Source organism: Chelonia mydas, chromosome 8 (genome assembly GCF_015237465.2).
Source record: "Chelonia mydas isolate rCheMyd1 chromosome 8, rCheMyd1.pri.v2, whole genome shotgun sequence".
NCBI lineage: Eukaryota > Metazoa > Chordata > Testudines > Cheloniidae > Chelonia > Chelonia mydas.
In genome coordinates this window covers 95,077,576-95,096,804 of record NC_057854.1, presented here as the reverse complement: position 1 = coordinate 95,096,804, position 19,229 = coordinate 95,077,576, and the positions used below count along the sequence as shown (strand labels likewise).

The window sequence follows — 19,229 nt, the reverse complement described above, 5'->3', positions numbered from 1 at the left end:
ATTTCCAGTTATTAGCAAAGCCCTGGGAATAGTGTTGGTTAGTTAAGTGCTGGTTTCATCAGACCAGCATAGGGGGAATTTTATACATTATTTTCAGGTATGTCACACCAATATAGTGACTTAAAAAAACCTGAAGGATAGAGTGCTGCCATTTAACAATATTTTATACAGTATTTATGATCTAATTATAATAAAATTATATCTATATCTATCTATCACATTTGTAATGCTCTCATCACTATAGGAACTATAGTTGTATATATGATACCTCCCCAGGCCACTCCTTAGTGTACAGTCCCCACAAGAAGTACTCAGTAAACAAGGTGAGAAGATCTCTTTAAAGAATCATAGAAGCTAGAGATGAAAAAGACCTATGAGAGTTATTAAGGAATTGAAGAAAAATTGACAGGTGTGAGACAGGTGAGTTCTCACTCTCCATTTGTCAGATTGATTTTATATATATTTCTCACACATGTACCTGTTTTTAGGGAGTGTTATCTAGTGATTAGTGCAGGAGACTGCAAATCAGGACTCTTAGGTTCTAATTCTGACTTTTGTTAACAGTTTATGGAGGTTTTTTTATTCCCATTTATGATGCTTTGCAAATTGCTCCAGGGCTTGGAATGAAAAGGGAACACTCTTTTAAAAATTAAGCTGTTAGTTTAATAAGTATAGCAAAAAGACAAACTGAAAGTTAAAATATTTATCCCCGAGGTCTGAATAACTCCGTTGTTGCATATTCACCATATAACTTAACTGAGCACCTGATCTAGTTTGTATTAAATATCCTGTTTTTAGAGGCCATACCAGATGATTTAATGAAATTGATTGTTGGGAGTACACTGTCCACTCTCTAACCAGGGGGAATTTGAGAATTGAAAAGGTATGCATGCTAGAGCACCTCTGCAGCACTATTAAGTGCACCTCCTCTCTCTTGACGTGCTCAGCGCCTCCTCCTATCTGCCACAATATTCCCATTTTGATCACCCTATACCCACCTTGATCTCCTTTCAGTTGCCAAATACTCCCACTCCCCCGCACTGGTAATTTTCATCTCACTCATTAGACTCCTACCCTAAATGGCTCTGTCCGCTACCCTCCTCTCTCTCCAGCCTAGATCCTGCAACTGATTCGGAATGGGTCACCCGCACCCAGGAGGAGCCAGTGAACTCAACACAGGTCTGTCCACGAGGACTTGGTTGCAATATGCAGGCTAGGGGGACTAGACAGCAAATGTGGAAAATCGGGACAGGGGGTGGGGGATAATAGGAGCCCGAAAACCGGGACTGTCCCTATAAAATCGGGACATCTGGTCACCCTAATGCAGGCCCATAGGTGCAAAGGTCACAGGACTTTAACACCTTGTCGTCTGGAACAGACTGATTAATGTCGGCGGGTGTTAAAGAAGGAAAAGAACTTTCCGTACCAGTGAAATGAAAGCTCCTCTCCCGAAATAACCCCTGGCCGATTCCCCTCCCCCGGCCCCCTCAGGCCCAGCTCACTAGTTACACAAAACTCCCTCTCGCGCCCCGGGCGGGGCGCCCTTCCCCAGCCAACGACCCTGGCGCGGAGAGCCGCAGGGCGCCGGGCTCTCTCCTCACTGCAGCGGCGGCGCTGAGCCACGGACGCCGGCCAGCCACCTCCTTTGGCGGCGGTTAAACATTAACAGCGGGCTGTGGGCGGCACAGACCAGACACACGCGGGCGACCCCCCCCCCCCCGCGAGTTCTCAGTCCAAGGCCCCGATCCTGCCCCTTTGGGGGAGGTGGCACGCGCCACGGCCGGCGGTTAACGCTCCTCAGAGGGCACGCGGCCGCCACAGGCCTGGCGCCGCGGGCGCGAGCCAGGGGCCGGTCCCGGGAAAGGGGCGAGGCGGCCGCACACCAGCAGCCATACGTTGCCCGCCGCCGCCTATCCCCAGCTAGCATGGCTGCCACTCCCACTGCCTTTTCCACCACTGACACTGAGGCGACCTCGCCCTCCTCCCGCCCGCTCCCCTAACGTAAGCCGAGGAAAGGGACAAGTGGCGGCCAGGAAAGAAAGGGTTTGTTGCAAGGGCGCTGCCCCTTTAAGAGAAGGGGCGGAGGGAAGCGGCCGGAGAACGGAGCGGGGGAACCTATCCCCAGCGCGCTCCCCCGCCCCCTCGACCTTTGGCTCCTCTAGCCTGGCCGTCAGAGGCGTGGCCGCGGGATTGGGCGACCCTCCTGTCCGCCCTGGCCTCCAGCGCCCGCGCGCGCGCGCCCGCCTCCTTTTCGCCCAGGGGCGGCTCGAGCGCGCGCTCCTCTCACAGCTGCAGGATGGCCCCGTTCGGCCGGAGAGTGTTTGTGGTGGGAGTCGGGATGACCAAGGTACTCAGGGCGCCGGGCGGCCCCAGGCACCCTGCGCCTCCCCCGGGCGCCTAGCGTCTCTGCCCCCCTTCTCTGAGGGGCTCGGGGGAGGTGTGTCTGCCCCAGCGCTCGGCCGGGTCTGGGGCCCGACAGCGGAGATTGCGGGGTGAGTGGCGCCGCTGTCACCCTCCGCCCCCAACGCCTTTCCCTTAAGGACGCAGCCCCCTCCCCCGCTTCACAGCGTTTCCCAAGGTCCCTAATTATGTAGCTGCGCTCCTTCTGCCTTAAGGTTTTAACTACTGCCCATCACCGTAGTATCTGGGCTGGGGTACCAGATAGCAAGTGTGAAAGATCGAGACACTTTGTGTGGGGGTGTGGGGGGGTGTGTGGTTGCATATATAAGACAAAGCTCCCAACGTCTGGACGGTCCGATAACCTGGGCACAAAATGTTTCCCTGCCCCCATCCCTGAATGCTCTGAGGGGACGAGACTTGGGGCCAGCTCCCTGTGCAGCAAAGGGCTTCGACTCTTCTCATGCTTGAACTCTCACGCCTGTCTCCCAGAATGGTTTTAGGCATGACTCTAATGCCCCCTGCCTTCAAACTGTTCTGGTTAATAGGTGTTCTCCCCCCACCAACGTTGGAGCCGAGCCTATTCATCTCATTCTGAGTTAGGGGAACATGTAGGAGAGGAATGTATTTTCTGGATTTGACAAATCAGAAGACTTTCTTTGGTGAGTGGATAACTGAAATGGCTCCAGTTGCCCTTGTTAGAGATCCAGTCACAAGTGGCTAGTCCTCAGGAGTAGACCACCCAATGCATTTTTGGACGAAGTGCGCCTCCTGTCTGGGGTCTGTACAGCCCTGCTGGAGATGCTGAAGTGGGGCTGCCTGGTGGCCACGTGTTCTGCTCCTTTCTCTGGTGCAGTTCCCGGAAGTAAGTAGAGATCCCCGCACCTTGTTCAGCCTAAGGGGATCCACCGGGGCAAAGTGTCCCTCAACAAGGCAGACAAGATCGTCTGGCAGCTGGTGAAGAAATGACTGTTCCTTCCCTAGAGAGCCAGCAACAAACCGGTCTACATCGCTCACAGGCACTGTGGCACCAATGTCCCCCACATGGGCAACCTGTGTGACGTCGTGGTGATCACCCACGCCTTCCGCCTGTTGACGTATCTCGATGCCGCGGTAAGGAACATTGCGGCGAACGCCCTGCGTGGAATGATGTGACAAAGAAGCGGATTGGCAGAGCCCCCTCCAACCAAGACATCGCCACCTTCCTGAGCGGCTCCCTGGATGGCGAATTCGGACAGGACAGGGGCGCCATCACTTCACTGTGGTTCCGCGCTCACAATGACACGCGTCACCTGGGGAAGCGTGTCGGCTGCCGCTGGGAGTCCTGGTGCCACAGATCAGGTCCAACGTCAACACCATTGTCACCCCGAGCTCCAGGGGCATGCTGGAGAGGACCCTGAAGGCCGCCGTCCACTCGCTGTACGTGGAAACCCTGAAGTGTAAACCGGACCTTTGAGTTGACCAGTAAGTGGGTAAAGCCTTCGAGTTGACCAGCAAGTGGGACACCAGCAACCACTTCCTTGCTGAGAGCGGTTTCACCCATTTCGCCGACTGGCGGTTCATCCACTGTGCCCGTCTCAACTGCGTCCCACTCAATGGAGCCATCTGCCACGTGAACCGAGACAAGCGTTGCAGGAAGTGTGGCTACTCCAATGAGACCCTGCCCCATGTCCTGTGCAGCTGCAAGCCCTACTCCAGAGCCTGGCAGCTGCACCTCAACGTCATCCATAACCGCCTGGTGAAAGCCATTGCACCGTGCCTGGGGGAGGTCGCCGTGAACTGCGCCATCCCCGGTACCGACTGCCAGCTGCAACCTGATGTTGTCGTCACCGATGAGGCCCAGATCATCCTCATCGACATCAGAGTCTCCTTTGAGAACAGAAACCCAGCCTTTCGTGAAGCCCGAGCTTGTAAGCTGGAAAAGTACGATCCCCTGGCCGACACCTTGAGAGCGAAGGGCTATGAGGTGCAGATGGATGCCCTGCTTGTTGGAGCCCTGGGCGCCTGGGACCCTGCAACGAGCGTGTGCTGCAGACCTGCGGGATCAGTCGATGCTACACACGGCTCAAGCGGCGCCTCATGGTCTCAGACACCATCTGATGGTCCAGGGACATCTACACCGAACACATCACCGGCCACCAACAGTACCAAGAGGCATGAGCCAGAGCGACATCATGCATCGACTACGAGAAAGGGACTGAGAGACTTTTTCCATTGGACCATACGAACTGGAACTATAAACTCACTGAATGATAAATCTCACCAAATGAAGGTAAATCCATCCTCATCATCGTATCCACTCATTATACTCCACACCTGAACATAGCCATCATATGAACAACATACCCTCAATCTCAATGTCTGTACTTTGACCCATTAACCTTTTACCCCCAATTGGGGCTATTGCAGACTATGTATTCCTTATGCCATCCGATCTTAAACCAAACTTCACACCCCTTGATAATCTGTATGTTGTTCCCTAATAACCAGAAATTTCTACACTTAAAGTCTGTACGGTTCACGTTTTTTAAACATCATCTTAATAAAATATATAATCTTTTCCAATTAAGCTACTGCTTGTGGCAGTGTAGGGATGTGGAACTCCATAGTGCACCAATGAAATATTTTCTGTATCTCCTCTAATTGAATGTAAAACCCCTGGGGCTATTGGAAAAAAAAAAATTGCAGACCTCCAGAGGTTTGGACTTTTGTCTACACTTAAACCTCTGCAGTGGCACTGCTGTAACGCTTCAGTGTAGGCACTGCCCATGAGCGGAGGTAATTTGACAAGGGTGATGGGGAGGGGCTGGGAAAGGCAATAGCGGGGTTAGGGGCAATGGGGAGGGGTGGGGGAGACAGTGGCAGGATGATGGGTGGGGGCCAGGGGAGATGGTGATTAGGGAGGGGTGGGGGGCCGGATGAGGCAGTGGCGGTGCCACGGTTTTCCTAAGGCCGACTCTAGCAGGGTCGGCCTTAAGGGTGAGTGCCATGGGCGACCTCCCAGGGTGCCTTGGTCAGGGGGCTCTGTGGTCAAGAGGTGTTGCTGGAGGGTGCCTTGGCAGTCATCAGGAAGTTGACCATGGCTGTGGTGGCGAGGGGGGGCATGCCATTGTGCCTCCCTCCACTATCAGGTTAGGTTGGCCTATGTCTCACCCCAACAGACATAGCTATGCTGATGTACGTTCCCATTGTATATCACCACTGGATTCCATGTGTTTTAAGCCTCCCAAGTCTGACTGGAGCCCAGGCACTGTTCGTGCCTTGGGGCCCCTGGGTACACTCCTGAGGGTGAAGATCTGGCACCTCCTCCTGAGAGCTTAGACCACACAGCTCCTTGCCCAGTCCCTGGAACCAGTGCCCTTTATCCTCCTGCTGTAGCATTTGGCGACGCCTGGGAGGGGCACAAAGGGTCACATGCCCTTCCCCAGATGCCTGCGGGAGCACATTCAGCAGGGAACTGCAGTGGCGAAAGGAGCAGAATGTTGGGCCTCTGGGTGGTTCCACACCAGCAGCTCCTCCGGCGCGACTGTACCACGTCCAGCCCTTCCATGCAGCTGCGTCTCCTGTCTGGGGTCTGTACAGCCCCGCCTGAGGACTGGACTGGAGGCTGCGCTGGGGGCGGTACAGCCGCGCTGGAGATGCTGGTGTGGGGCTGCCCGGCGGCCACACATTCTCTCCTTTCGCTGCTGCAGCTCCCAGCAGCAGGAGGACAGAGCCTATCCCCTAGTGCGATGGGGACAGGGAGAGTGTGGGCCCCCCAGGCTGGGGGCAGAGTGGAGTCATGGGGGGGTAATGTTCCCCCCCTTTAGCTGGTGCCCCCCTTTGTGTCCTTCCCATGAGTCATCCAGCCCTTCACCTCAGTTTTCCTCTTTTTTTTCTAAATAAACCAAACTAGTATTTTACAAGTTCAATAGCAACATCCCTCCTTAGGGTCTGGTTTATTAACTTAAAGTTCAAAAAGAAACACAAAAGTCTTCCCTTCATCTTTAAGCTGGGCAGAGCTCCTAAACTTCCCTGGTATCTCAGGGTCTTCTCTGCTTTAGCAGACTACTGCATCCCTTCCAAGGTGTAGGGTGACTGACCATACATCCTGTTTTGGCTGGGACAGTCCCTTTTTTAAGCCCTGTCCCGGATAGCCTGACTTTTCTGGCGAAACTGGGCATTTGTCCCGTTTGCTCTTACCAGTTGCAAGTTGCTCTGAAAGACTCGCAGCCTTAATTATGACACTGGCAGACGAGGTGCCAGCTCATGCCAAGACCTCAGGCCTCACTGAACACTTACAAATGCATAGCTAGAAACCAGTCTTGCTTACCTGTGTTAGCATTATCAAAATAAATGTTAGAATACTGGGCTAGGTGGACCATTGGTCTGACCCAGTAGGGCCATTCTTATAATAACTTCATAATATCAACTAGAATTCGTAAGTCATACATAAAATCTTTTGCTGACATATTTTATCACTATTTATTAAACATTTGTATGTAGCACATTCATGTTTGTCTCTTTATAGAGAGAATAAAAGTACAGTCCCTGCTGCAAGACTGAAGGCTAGACATGACTTGACACCTAGGTTATGGTGCATAGTGAGATGACATTAGGCATGGGAAGGGAGGCTTACACAAAATAACATTGAACTTGCTTGCTTTTGAAAGGTACATAGTCATAAAATTGTGTAAAAGGACAAAACCTTTGTCAAAACTTAGTGATGGTTATAAGTACTGTATTAATCAGTGAGAATGAAATTCATCCCCTCTGCGCCTCTCTCCTGTTCACAGATCTGTCTTAACATAGAGCCAAGAACTCCCTGTCCAGTCTCTCCTTTCTGGCCAGTTCAAGGCCAGCACAGAGCACAGCCTTGGTTTCGGGAGGAGATGAGCCTTGCCTGCATAGTCTTTGTTCATGCTATACCAGTGGTGTGCAAACTGTTCCACTCATGATCCCGCCCTTTACCATTAATGGAATTTGTCTACACTACCCCAGCCCCTATTAATGCACATCTGAGGCTTCCTCAGCAGCGGAGCTTGGACTGAAGGCAGAGCTGGAGGAGGAGCTGGGGCTAGAGGCAGAGCTGGGATGGGGGTGGAGAGGGAATGAGGGAAGTGGGGGCTGGCCTGGGCCCCACTGCACGCCCCTCCCCCCCCCTTGTTCCTCTGCAGCCCCATAGAGGGCATGCCCCACAGTTTGGGGAGCACTGTGCTGTATACAGTGTAGTTTCTGTGGAACAATGACTCTGCATGGGCCCTCTGCAAGAGGGATTTCACCCTGGGTGTTCTGATATCAAAAAAATAATTTACTCATATGACACTTGAGTGTAGCAATTTGAGCAAAATATCTATATTAAGTTTAAATCGTGTTTTTCTTCCTTCCAGTTTGAAAAGCCTGGTGTGCAGGAAGATTGGGATTACCCTGACATGGCTAAGGAGGCAGGTAATTAACGGCCAAGATGACTTTTAGTTTTAACATTTTTTTTCTGAATTGTATTATGAGAAAGGGTAAAATACACAAGAACAGGGAAGCAACCAATGAACATTCAAGACAGCAAATTTAAAACCGATGAAATGAAATACTTTTTTACATAGTGCATATTTGACCTGTGGAACTCACTGCCACACAGAATCGAAGCCAAGAACATGGGATTCAAAAATTAATTAGATATTTAAATAAACGATATCCTATGTAGTTGCACTTGCTAAAATTAATGTATATAAGTGATATCAACTTTCATGCATAGGCATACCAGCTGATCACTTAACAGCCAGGAGGAAGAAACTTCTGTTGTTAAAACTATGTACTAATGAAATTTGAACTATGTGGCCCGAGAAAATGTTGGGCATACATCACAGGGCTCAAATATTTATTATATTCCAGCATTATCATCTTATCTTTAGACTTTATGCAGCCATTTTGACACTTTCATTGAAATAATTAGTTATTAGACAAGATTTTCTTGCCTTAATTATACTAGAGCAGGGATCGGCAAACTTGGGCATGTGGCCTGCCAGGGTAAGCCCCCTGGCGGGCCGGGCCGGTTTGTTTACCTGCTGCGTCCACAGGTTTGGCCGATCGCAGCTCCCACTGGCCGCCGTCCGCCATTCCAGGCCAATGGGGGTTGTGGGAAGGGCAGCCAACACATCCCTCAGCCCGCGCCGCTTCCCGCAGCCCCCATTGGCCTGGAGAGGTGAACTTAGGCCAGTGGGAGCTGCGATCGGCCGAACCTGCGGACGCAGCAGGTAAACAAACCGGCGTGGCCCGCCATAGGGCTTACCCTGGTGGGCTGCGTGCCAAAGGTTGCCAATCCCTATATTAGAGTCTTCTACAGATTCCTAATATAACAAGTCAGTTAAGATATGTTGTTTCCTCTTTCAAACATAGTGGGCCTTGAAGTTTGTTTCTATAGTGCATGTGTAATACTATTTTTGTATATTGTTTACATAAATGCATACTATAATGTACCTTTTTATTCAGAGAGATGAAGAATTTATTTTACTAAATTAGCTTCTAAATTTTTGCAGAAATCAGAGCTACATTCAATAAAATATTAATTAGGCTTCTATGGTAGAGGATGAAAAGCTAAGTTTTGTGTGTTCCTCCAGACTGCAGAAATCTGTAAGAGTATATAAGTCTGTCCCTGTGACAATCAATAATGTATTTGCCCTTGATTTAATTTCTTTAATTGCCTCTCTATAAGTTTTGTTTGGATCAGTTTCTCAAAAAATATTTTATTCACTTTTTAAAAGTTTTGACTGCTGGATTTAAAAAAAAAAAACTCTCTCTAGGTCAGAAGGCTTTAGCTGATGCAGGTGTTCCTTACTCGGCAGTGGAGCAGGCATGTGTGGGCTATGTTTACGGTAAGTTAATGTTCCCTGTTTAGGGTGTGAGTTTGCAAACACCCACTTGCTTAACTTTATGCATATGAGGAGTCCCGTCAGTGAGAATGAAATTTGTCCCTTCCTATACAAAGCCTAACATCTGCTCCTCCTTCCCCATTCCTGGATCTGCCTTAACACAGAGCCCTGCTTAAAACTATGCACCTGTATAAGTCTTTGCAAGATTAGGGCCTCAGATTTTTAATTCAAGCCATAGAGACCTGTACAGTGTCCAGTTATTTTAATCATTGGTAGATATAGATTTCAAGGAAACGTGGTACATGTGTGAGTATCCTAAGTAGCTCCCATTACAGGATCAGACCCCTACAGTGTTATCTTTTGTGTTTGATCATCTCCAGCACCTTATGTGAGTTATACCCAATCCATACATTCTTATAATTGTTATGGTAATGTCATTCATTGCAGTAGTTTAAATGACAGTATAGTTTTGCCAGCTGGTGCCACCACTGGAGGTTGAGAAGTTATGGTAACCTTGCCTGCAAAGCTAGAACATTACCTTAGATATCAAGTCGTTTTCTCGAGAGGCATTTCTGTTGTTCTTTCTTCCTTATCTTTTCTGTATTTGTCTTCACGGTACTTAAAGATACATCTATACATTTTCTTTTTTGCAGAGCACGTTTGCCCAATTCATCCTAAGCTAGTTGTAGAAAAAGATTAATTATCATTTGGGCAAAGTCAGTCCTCCTTCAAGTACATTATGGAAAGGAAATGGTATAACAGGGAAGTTCAACAGGAAGGTTAAAATTCTGAGAATTCTTTTCTTAAATCACCCAATTGTGAGTAGACAGCACAACAGACAATGACGTAACTATGTAATTAAACTACTTTTATTGGTAACACTTACCACTAAGAAGCCAAACAACATGGCAAAGCTCTCTTTAAAACAAATTAGGCCAAGAAGAGTGAATGTCAAAATACAGTCTTTCAGGGTCATTTTAAAGAGAAGGATACAGGTCAGTGAAGAGCATTTCTGTGACTTTTTTTGTAGTCCTGTAAATAAGTGGCATTTTGTTGATCAAATGAAGAAGAAATAAAACTAAGGTGATTAAGTTTCTTTGAGGATTTATGTTATATTTTTGTAATCATTAGAAAGTAGCCAAGAACTTTCTTAAAACAAGTAGTTGAAGATATAAATAGAAATACTGCTCAACCTGCTACAGTGAAAAATTATTAATCATATAAATTAACAAAGAGCTTTGCTACAAATGCTTAGAAACTAAGTAGTTTGAGTAGTTTGTTTTGCCACTTAAGAGCAAAATGGGCATTTTGGGGTCAAGTGAATATTAACACACATTTGCAGCTGGAATTGAAGAAAAGGAAATATACTCCCTAGATAATCACTTTTCAGAATTTTAACCAGCCAGGAAAAGGCAAAGGTAAGCTTGAATCTGAGGAGTTAATTTCTTAGGGTGAAGGAGAGAACTGTCTAGAAAGACATTTGGTAATAAATACTGCCATCTTGTATGTGCCTAAGCATGTAATAGGCAAGCACATGGTCCTTCTAGCTTATTTTAATAGCAACTAATTTCAAATTTCATTTTATTTTAATAAAATACTCTTTACAGAAAATTCAACCTGGCACTGCACTTTAACCACCTGTCTTCCAGTAAATGTGTTTGTGATTGACCAGATATGAGCAGAAGAAAAGCTGCTGGGATATTTAGGGAAATGGAGTCCATGCCCTTTTGAACACAGCTCAGGTTGACTCTTAACCCCTCATGATGCTTAGTATATGTCTGGGAAACTAACTCCCCTAGTGTCATGAGTGTATGTATCTGGTATTATATTGTAGACTGTTTATTTGTACAGCCTGGCAATAGTGACTGAACCGCTTTATAACAAGATTAAGTGCTATCTTAGCTTACCTGTTGCTATTGGTTGAGTTGGAAAATTGTGCTCTTCAGAGATTTTAGAAATCTTTTCTAGAATCAAAGTATGGCATTACGCTTATGTTGTTGGAATTTTTGCTACTATATGACTACTCTCCACTTTCTTTTAAATGTTTCATCTTTGTATAAAGGTGACTCAACATGTGGTCAACGGGCTATCTATCACAGTTTGGGATTAACTGGCATTCCAATCATTAATGTTAACAACAACTGTTCCACTGGATCCACTGCTTTGTTCATGGCCCGGCAAGTGATCCAGGGAGGTAAGCTATGTTTGTTTAGAATTAATTAGCAGTGATGTAATATGTATATTCATTAACTAATTTTGTCAGTCACACTCTGAAACAAATGGGGGTGAAAGGGAATAGTATGTTCTCCAAATTTTATAAATTACATTTGTTCAGTTTCCATATGCAGAGCTACATAAATTCTCTGCCTGCCTCCTCAGACTGGGAAGGGTGATGGGTATTACCTAGACTGATCAATTTTGTCATGCCCTGTGTGGGGGTAGGGATTTTTCCATATGGAGTAGATGGCAGGATAGGAGCCTAATACAGTAAGCAACATTGGTTTAAGTAATCTAAAATTGTTTATGAATGTACTTTCATTTTTAAGAGTAAAACTTAATGGAAGTGCCAGCATTCATCTTTTTGTTATTCTGCACTTTCTTTACAAAATATTGACAATTTATGTTGGAATTATTAATATTTGAAATTATTCATATGGGAGACCATCATATACAAATTTAACCATAAATTCTTTTATTAAATCCAGAGGCCAAATGGTATTTTATACAATTGCTCTAAACATGCCTAACAGCCTAAAAATAAGCAGTCAGTACACCCAATACAGGAACAAAGTATTCATAAGCATGTGAGCAGTATATTTACAAATAGGCCAGACCCAGGGCAAATCATCTCATCCTGTCGTGCTTCAGCGTAATCAGTTAGGGTCTGACAAAGAACCTTCAAATTCCTGGCTCTCTTTATATCCTTCAGTTAACTTACTAGCTTTAGCAAAACACAGTTTGAAGCAGTTTATCCTTGCTGCTTTCCTCCATCCAAGGCCTTCCTTTCTTATCTCCTCCCCCTGCCTTGCTTACCAGCAGAACAGTGAGAAGGTGTATGCTTATTTCTTTTAAGACAGTTTTTTTTTGTCTATTGCAGCTCTTTATTTTATTAGTTACCTTTTGAACTATACTTCCTTCCAACACTACAAGTAATAAGTAATACTACACGGAAAATTCTCTTCCGGCATGGCTACACTGGAAACTTCAAAGCGCTGTCACGGGAACGCTCCCGCGGCAGCGCTTTGAAGTGCAAGTGTGGAGACAGCTCTCCCAGCACTCCAGGTAATCCACCTCCACGAGGGGATTAGCTCCGAGCGCTGGGAGCATGGCTACCAGCGCTCAGAGCCTGTCTACACTAGTGCTTTAAAGCGCTCAGACTTGCTGTGCTCAGGAGGGTGATCTTTCACATCCCTGAGTCAGCAAGTTAGAGCGCTATAAAATGTAAGTGTAGACAAGCCCTTAGTTAAAAGGTGATCTTGGAAAGGAGAGCGCCTTTTTTACCCTTTTTTGGTGTGTAATGATTTTTTTTCAAGGGTTTTTTTTTTTTTCTGCTTGTGTTTTATACTAGAGATATCAGGTTTTGATTTTCAGTTTTACTGGAATGACTTTTTGGAGAATTGAAACTATTGGGATTATGGCATCACGAGAGACTGAAACCTTGAACCACTGAGAGCAGAAGGGAGTTTCAGTCAGACTTTAAATTTTGTTTTGTTCTGTATTGTGTTAGCCAAGAGTTTGAGTTATTTAAGTTAACACTTTTGGGAAAAACTCTTTTTGAAAGATTCTATATCTACTCCTTTTCAACTGAAGGGTGAGGGAGTTTACACTCCATTTCTCTAGTTCTTCAGGGAGTTCTATAGAACAGAAAAGGGGAGAGGAGGACAAATGATATTCCTGTTATTTCTATAATTAAAAATATTAACCACGAGTTCCTCTCAATAATTGTATTTCAGTATTTGTGGCTGAGGTGAGAACACTTGGCAATGCTAAAAAATTGATCTTTCAGCATAAAAATAATTATATGGTTTGAAATAAAGAAATCTGATCTTCTCAGGTACATTTCTTATTTGACATCAATAATTTGTGTAACCTCAATACCATTTTCATTCAAACTTGACTCAAATTCAGAAGTGAAGAAAAAGAGGAAGGAAAATGTACCAATTTTTGTATAATATTTTTAGCAAAATGCAATTTATAGTACATGATCTTTAGACATTTAGTCAGATTTCAAATAATGAAAGCTTTATTTTAAGGTTTGGCAAATTGTGCTTTGGCTCTTGGCTTTGAGAAGATGGAAAGGGGGTCCCTTGAAGCTAAAGTAAGTGTCTTTAAAATATCTGCACCTTTTTTTGAATTCAATCTAGGAGTACAAATGTTTAAAATGTATAAAAGAGTTCCAAATTCCTATGTACACATCGATTAGTTTAAGATATCATCAGACATATTGCGTAAAGTAAATTATCTACATTTCCATCAAAATGTAGACCAAGCTGGATAAGCAAGCATCTCAGAAGGGTGATTAAGAAAAAGCAGAAAGCATACAGGGAGTGGAAGAAGGGAGGGATCAGCAAGGAAAGCTACCTTATTGAGGTCAGAACATGTAGGGATAAAGTGAGACAGGGTAAAAGTTGAGTAGAATTGCAAAGAGAATTAAAACCAATAGTAAAAGGTTCTATAGCCATATAAATAAGAAGAAAACAAAGAAAGAAGAAGTGGGACTGCTAAACACTGAGGATGGAGTGGAGGTCAAGGATAATTTAGGCATGGCCCAATATCTAAACAAATACTTTGCCTCAGTCTTTAATAAGACTAAAGAGGATCTTGGGGATAATGGTAGCATGACAAATGGGAATGAGGATATGGGGGTAGACATTACCATATTTGAGGTAGAAGCGAAACTCAAACAGCTTAATGGGACTAAATCGGGGGTCCAGATTATCTTCATCCAAGAATATTAAAGGAATTGGCAAACGAAATTGCAAGCCCATTAGCAAGAATTTTTAATGAATCTGTAAACTCAGGGGTTGTACCGTATGATTGGAGAATTGCTAACATAGTTCCTATTTTTAAGAAAGGGAAAAAAAGTGATCCGGGTAATTATAGGCCTGTTGGTTTGACATCTGTAGTATGCAAGGTCTTAGAAAAAATTTTGAAGGAGAAGGTAGTTAAGGACATTGAGGTCAATGGTAAATGGGACAAAATACAACATGGTTTTACAAAAGGTAGATTGTGCCAAACCAACCTGATCTCCTTCTTTGAGAAAGTAACAGATTTTTTAGACAAAGAAAACGCAGTGGATCTAATTTACCTAGATTTCAGTAAGGCGTTTGATACGGTGCCACATGGAGAATTATTAGTTAAATTGGATAAGATGGGGATCAATAGGAATATTGAAAGGTGAATAAGGAATTGGTTAAAGGGGAGACTACAACGGGTCCTACTGAAAGGTGAACTGTCAGACTGGAGGGAGGTTACCAGTGGAGTTCCTCAGGGATAGGTTTTGGGACCAATTTTATGTAATCTTTTTATTACTGACCTCGACACAAAAAGTGGGAGTGTGCTAATAAAGCTTGCGGATGATACAAAGCTGGGAGGTATTGCCAATTTAGAGAAGGACCGGGATATCCTACAGGAGGATCTGGATGACCTTGTAAACTGGAGTAATAGTAATAGGATGAAATTTAATAGTGAGAAGTGTAAGGTCATGCATTTAGGGATTAATAACAAGAATTTTAGTTATAAGCTGGGGACGTATCAATTAGAAGTAACGGAGGAGGAGAAGGACCTTGGAGTATTGATTAACCACAGGATAACTATGAGCCGCCAATGTGATGTGGCCGTGAAAAAAGCTAATGCGGTCTTGGGATGCATCAGGCGAGGTATTTCCAGTAGAGATAAGGACGTATTAGTATCGTTATACAAGGCACTGGTGAGACCTCATCTGGAATACTGTGTGCAGTTCTGTCTCCCAGGTTTAAGAAGGATGAATTCAAACTGGAACAGGTGGAGAGAAGGGCTACTAGGATGATCCGAGGAAAGGAGACTCAAGGAGCTTGGCTTGTTTAGCCTAACCAAAAGAAGGTTGAGGGGAGATAGGATTGCTCTCTATAAATATATCAGAGGGATAAATACCAGAGAGGGAGAGGAATTATTTAAGCACAGTACCAATGTGGACACAAGAACAAATGGATATAAACTGGCCACCAGGAAATTTAGATGAGAAATTAGACGAAGGTTTCTAACCATCAGAGGAGTGAAGTTTTGGAATAGCCTTCCAAGGGAAGCAGTGGGGACAAAAGATCTATCTGGCTTTAAGATTAAACTTGATAAGTTTATGGAGGAGATGGTATGATGGGATAACATGTTTTGGTAATTAAATATTCATGGTAAATAGGCCCAATGGCCTGTGATGGGATATTAGATGGGGTAGGATCTGAGTTACCTAGGAAAGAATTTTCTGTAGTATCTGGCTGATGAATCTTGCCCATATGCTCAGGGTTTAGCTGATCACCATATTTGGGGTCGGGAAGGAATTTTCCTCCAGGGCAGATTGGAAGAGGCCCTGGAGGTTTTTCGCCTTCCTCTGTAGCATGGGGCACGGGTCACTTGCTGGAGGATTCTCTGCTCCTTGAAGTCTTTAAACTACGATTTGAGGACTTCAATAGCACAGATATAGGTGTGAGGTATTTTTTTGTAGAAGTGGTGGGTGAAATTCTGTGGCCTGCGTTGTGCAGGAGGTCAGACTAGATGATCATAATGGTCCCTTCTGACCTAATATCTATGAATCTATGAAAATAGTTAAGGTACCTTTCACAACCATTTATTGGGAAATATAAATGTACAATGTGAAATCTTGTATCCACAGATAAGAGATTAATTTCCCAGTAAATTTATCACTGTTGGAAGACTAAAGTTCAATAGTTCCTAACACTTGCGGTATGTGACCTAGACCAGTGGCTCTCAACCTTTCCAGACTACTGTTCCCTTTTCAGGAGTCTGATTTGTCTTGCGTACCCTCAAGTTTCACCTCACTTAAAAACTACTAGCTTACAAAATCAGACATAAAAATACAAAAAGTGTCATAGCACAATATTACTGAAAAATTGCTTACTTTCCCATTTTTACCATATAATTATAAAAGAAGTCAATTGGAATATAAATCTTGTACTCACATTTTGGTTGTGGTGGGGGGGAGAGGAGGAAGAGAAGCCAATTCTTCTGACTCCTAGTCCCATGCTGAATCCAGTAGACCCTAAATGCCCCCTGGGCATTTTTTAAGGGCTTCAATAAGTCCTTTTCCCTCCCCACCTCCCTATAACGCAGTTGCTGGCTATCTTCTGCTTATCTGTCCTTTCTTACAAGTAGGCAAGTTATTGAAATTTCAAAATACCCTACTCAGGCAGAGTGCTGTCCTGTTACAAGAGAGATTCTCTTTTTCTCAAAGTCCATTATATTTTTGCAGCAATACTGTAGTTTATAAAGGAAAGGGATAATTTACCTTAAACTTGCCAGTTGCTTAATTTACAACTTTTTATTTTTAGTTCCCGAACAGGACAAATCCACTAGATAAACACACAGAAGTGATGATAAACAAACATGGCTTTTCTGCTGCTCCAGTAGCCGCACAGTTCTTTGGAAATGCTGGAAAAGAACATATGGAGAAATATGGTACTGTTCAAACTTGTGGGGAAAAATCCTATTGCAGAATAAAGTATTAGAAGAAAAGTGAAAAATTTGTTTGGGAGCTTAGTTATAAAACGTTATTCCATGATTTCCTTTTCACCAGGTAGAGTAAGTTGCCATACCCGACATCCACAACTAATAGTGTTGGGAAAGGGGAATCTTGATCAAGGGATATTTTCAGAAAAGTAGATTCATGGGGCGGAGTTAAGCTTGTGGTGTATACTCTATGCTGTACAGTAGTTGTGGTAGTGGTAAGGTTTGTGCCTGTATAGGAGGCTTAATTTTTAATTTATTTGGTTTTGTGGTTTTGCGCTTGGTACGGATGTGTGTAGCAACTTTAACTGTTTTACGACAACTTTTTTGCATTAGTCATTTCTCAGTTTACATTCTCAGAGTACCACCATTGCAATTCCTTCAGTTCTCACCAACCAAAGGAATAGCAGTCCCATAATTGCTTCTAAAACTTAGTCTCTTATTTAGCAGCACATATTCCTGCCAGATGAACTATTGGACATCTCGTATTTAAAATTTATTTCAGACGATTTATGGAAATAATTTAGAAGACAAATGTTTCAATATAATTAAATTACTGTGCAGTGGACAAATAGTAATACATGAACATATCTCTGTTCAAATTTGGCTAAAAATTGATTGCTGTTAGCCTCTTTTGTATTTTCTATGTGTCTGTTAATGACAACACCATGCGTTAAATATCTAAGTTGGACATTTTATCCGCTGGAATTCAGCCAGTTTTAAATAATCTCTCATCTAGTAATTGAAACATTTACTGACCCAAACCCAGTTGTATTGCAAAGAATCCTTAATATAATGGATCTGTTCTAGTGCCATAAGAATTTGAACTGAATACAGCATCCCTATCACTTGTTAATAAGTCTGTGAGAAAATATTACAGCCTCTCAGTATAGCTTAACTTTTTTCTTTCAGGGACAAAACCAGAACACTTTGCAAAAATAGCATGGAAGAATCATAGCCATTCAACTAACAACCCGTGAGTGCAATACTGTACTTTGGTAATGAAAATATAGCAAGAAAACCAAATTTGAAAGAGATCCTGTATTGCACAACAGTAAAATTCGAAACTTTTAAAAAGCATAAAATAGACAAGTCACTTTCCATTATATACAATGGGAACAATACTCCAATATAAATTCTCTGTTCAGTGCCTTACACTTTGTAAAATTACAGTATGAAAGCAATACAGTGGGTATAGCTATGATTAATATGTCTTCTTCCTAAGGTTATGCTAAAATAAGATATGTTTGTTTTTCCTAGGTTTTCCCAGTTCCAGAAGAAGTACAGTTTAGATCAAGTGTTGCAGTCTCGCAAAATTTATGATTTTTTGACTATTTTACAGTGTTGGTAAGAACAGGAGTTTGATACTGTGTAGAAATAAATGCTGAAGCACTTTATATTAAAAAAACAAACTTTAATTTGCCACTGGATTATAAACTGTAGACTTTTTTCAAATGCTGTACCATCTGTCTTCAGAGTATTAGATGCATTTTATAAATTAAAATTTAAATAAAACAAAATTCAGCCCATTTTGCTCTAACTTTAACTAGATAATCCTTAAACTATAACTCACTAGACAAAAGTATACCTCATTTTCCTGTTTTCATGTATTTCTCTGGCCTTGCATATCAGTGCATTTCTGCTGCTGTTTAACAAGGTTTTTCCCTCACTGCTGCCTTTCCTATCCATCCATGAAAGAGATTTTCCAAAGTCAGCACTGTTTCTAATAGAAATTTGAGCAATATACTATTTTAATTGAAGAAATCTGTTTCAATAAAAGATTTTGCTAGAAGAGATCAGCCAGCTTTTTGATGGAAAGGTCAAGGTGATGTCAGCAAACCCCTTTGGAATAGTTTATGGATCTAATTTGGTTACATATCAATGACTACTGCCACGAATAGCGCTCTTTTTCTGGAAAACCATTGTTAATTGTATGCAATGAGTAAATAATTCTTTTATGTTCATTTAGCCCAACATCTGATGGAGCTGCAGCTGTGGTTTTAGCGAATGAGGAATTTGTGAGAAAACATGGATTGGAGTCAAAAGCGGTGGAAATTGTGGCCCAAGAGATGGTCACTGATCTTTCAAGTACATTTGAGGAGAATAGTTGTATTAAGGCGGTAGGTTTAAAATTTTGCTTTTCCTCTGCTCCCCACTTTGATCCTAATACTACTACAGATGTTTCCATGATAAAAATATCCAGATAGCAGGTGCATTGCACTTCACTATGAAGTAAAAATAAACTATGTACTGTATACTTAAAAAAAAGTT

At 43.5% G+C, this 19,229-nt stretch overlaps 1 protein-coding gene across 4 annotated transcripts in view; it reads left to right on the top strand.

Moving 5' to 3' along the window:
• Positions 1-1,084: 1,084 nt before the first annotated feature.
• SCP2 (sterol carrier protein 2) overlaps positions 1,085-19,229 on the top strand; it is a 53,759-nt gene continuing 35,614 nt past the window's right edge. The window contains exons 1-9 of one of the 4 annotated variants that reach the window (XM_037907531.2): positions 1,085-1,179; positions 7,767-7,824; positions 9,174-9,245; positions 11,305-11,436; positions 13,496-13,560; positions 16,784-16,910; positions 17,871-17,934; positions 18,219-18,305; positions 18,928-19,078. In XM_037907531.2, the coding sequence (XP_037763459.1) occupies positions 7,809-7,824; positions 9,174-9,245; positions 11,305-11,436; positions 13,496-13,560; positions 16,784-16,910; positions 17,871-17,934; positions 18,219-18,305; positions 18,928-19,078 (714 nt within the window). In that variant the 5' untranslated portion in view covers positions 1,085-1,179; positions 7,767-7,808. Of the gene's footprint in view, positions 1,180-2,110; positions 2,348-2,412; positions 2,493-2,540; positions 4,670-7,766; positions 7,825-9,173; positions 9,246-11,304; positions 11,437-13,495; positions 13,561-16,783; positions 16,911-17,870; positions 17,935-18,218; positions 18,306-18,927; positions 19,079-19,229 lie in introns of those variants that run through there. The other 3 variants (XM_027824629.3, XM_037907530.2, XM_037907529.2) reach the window with 3 other exon arrangements.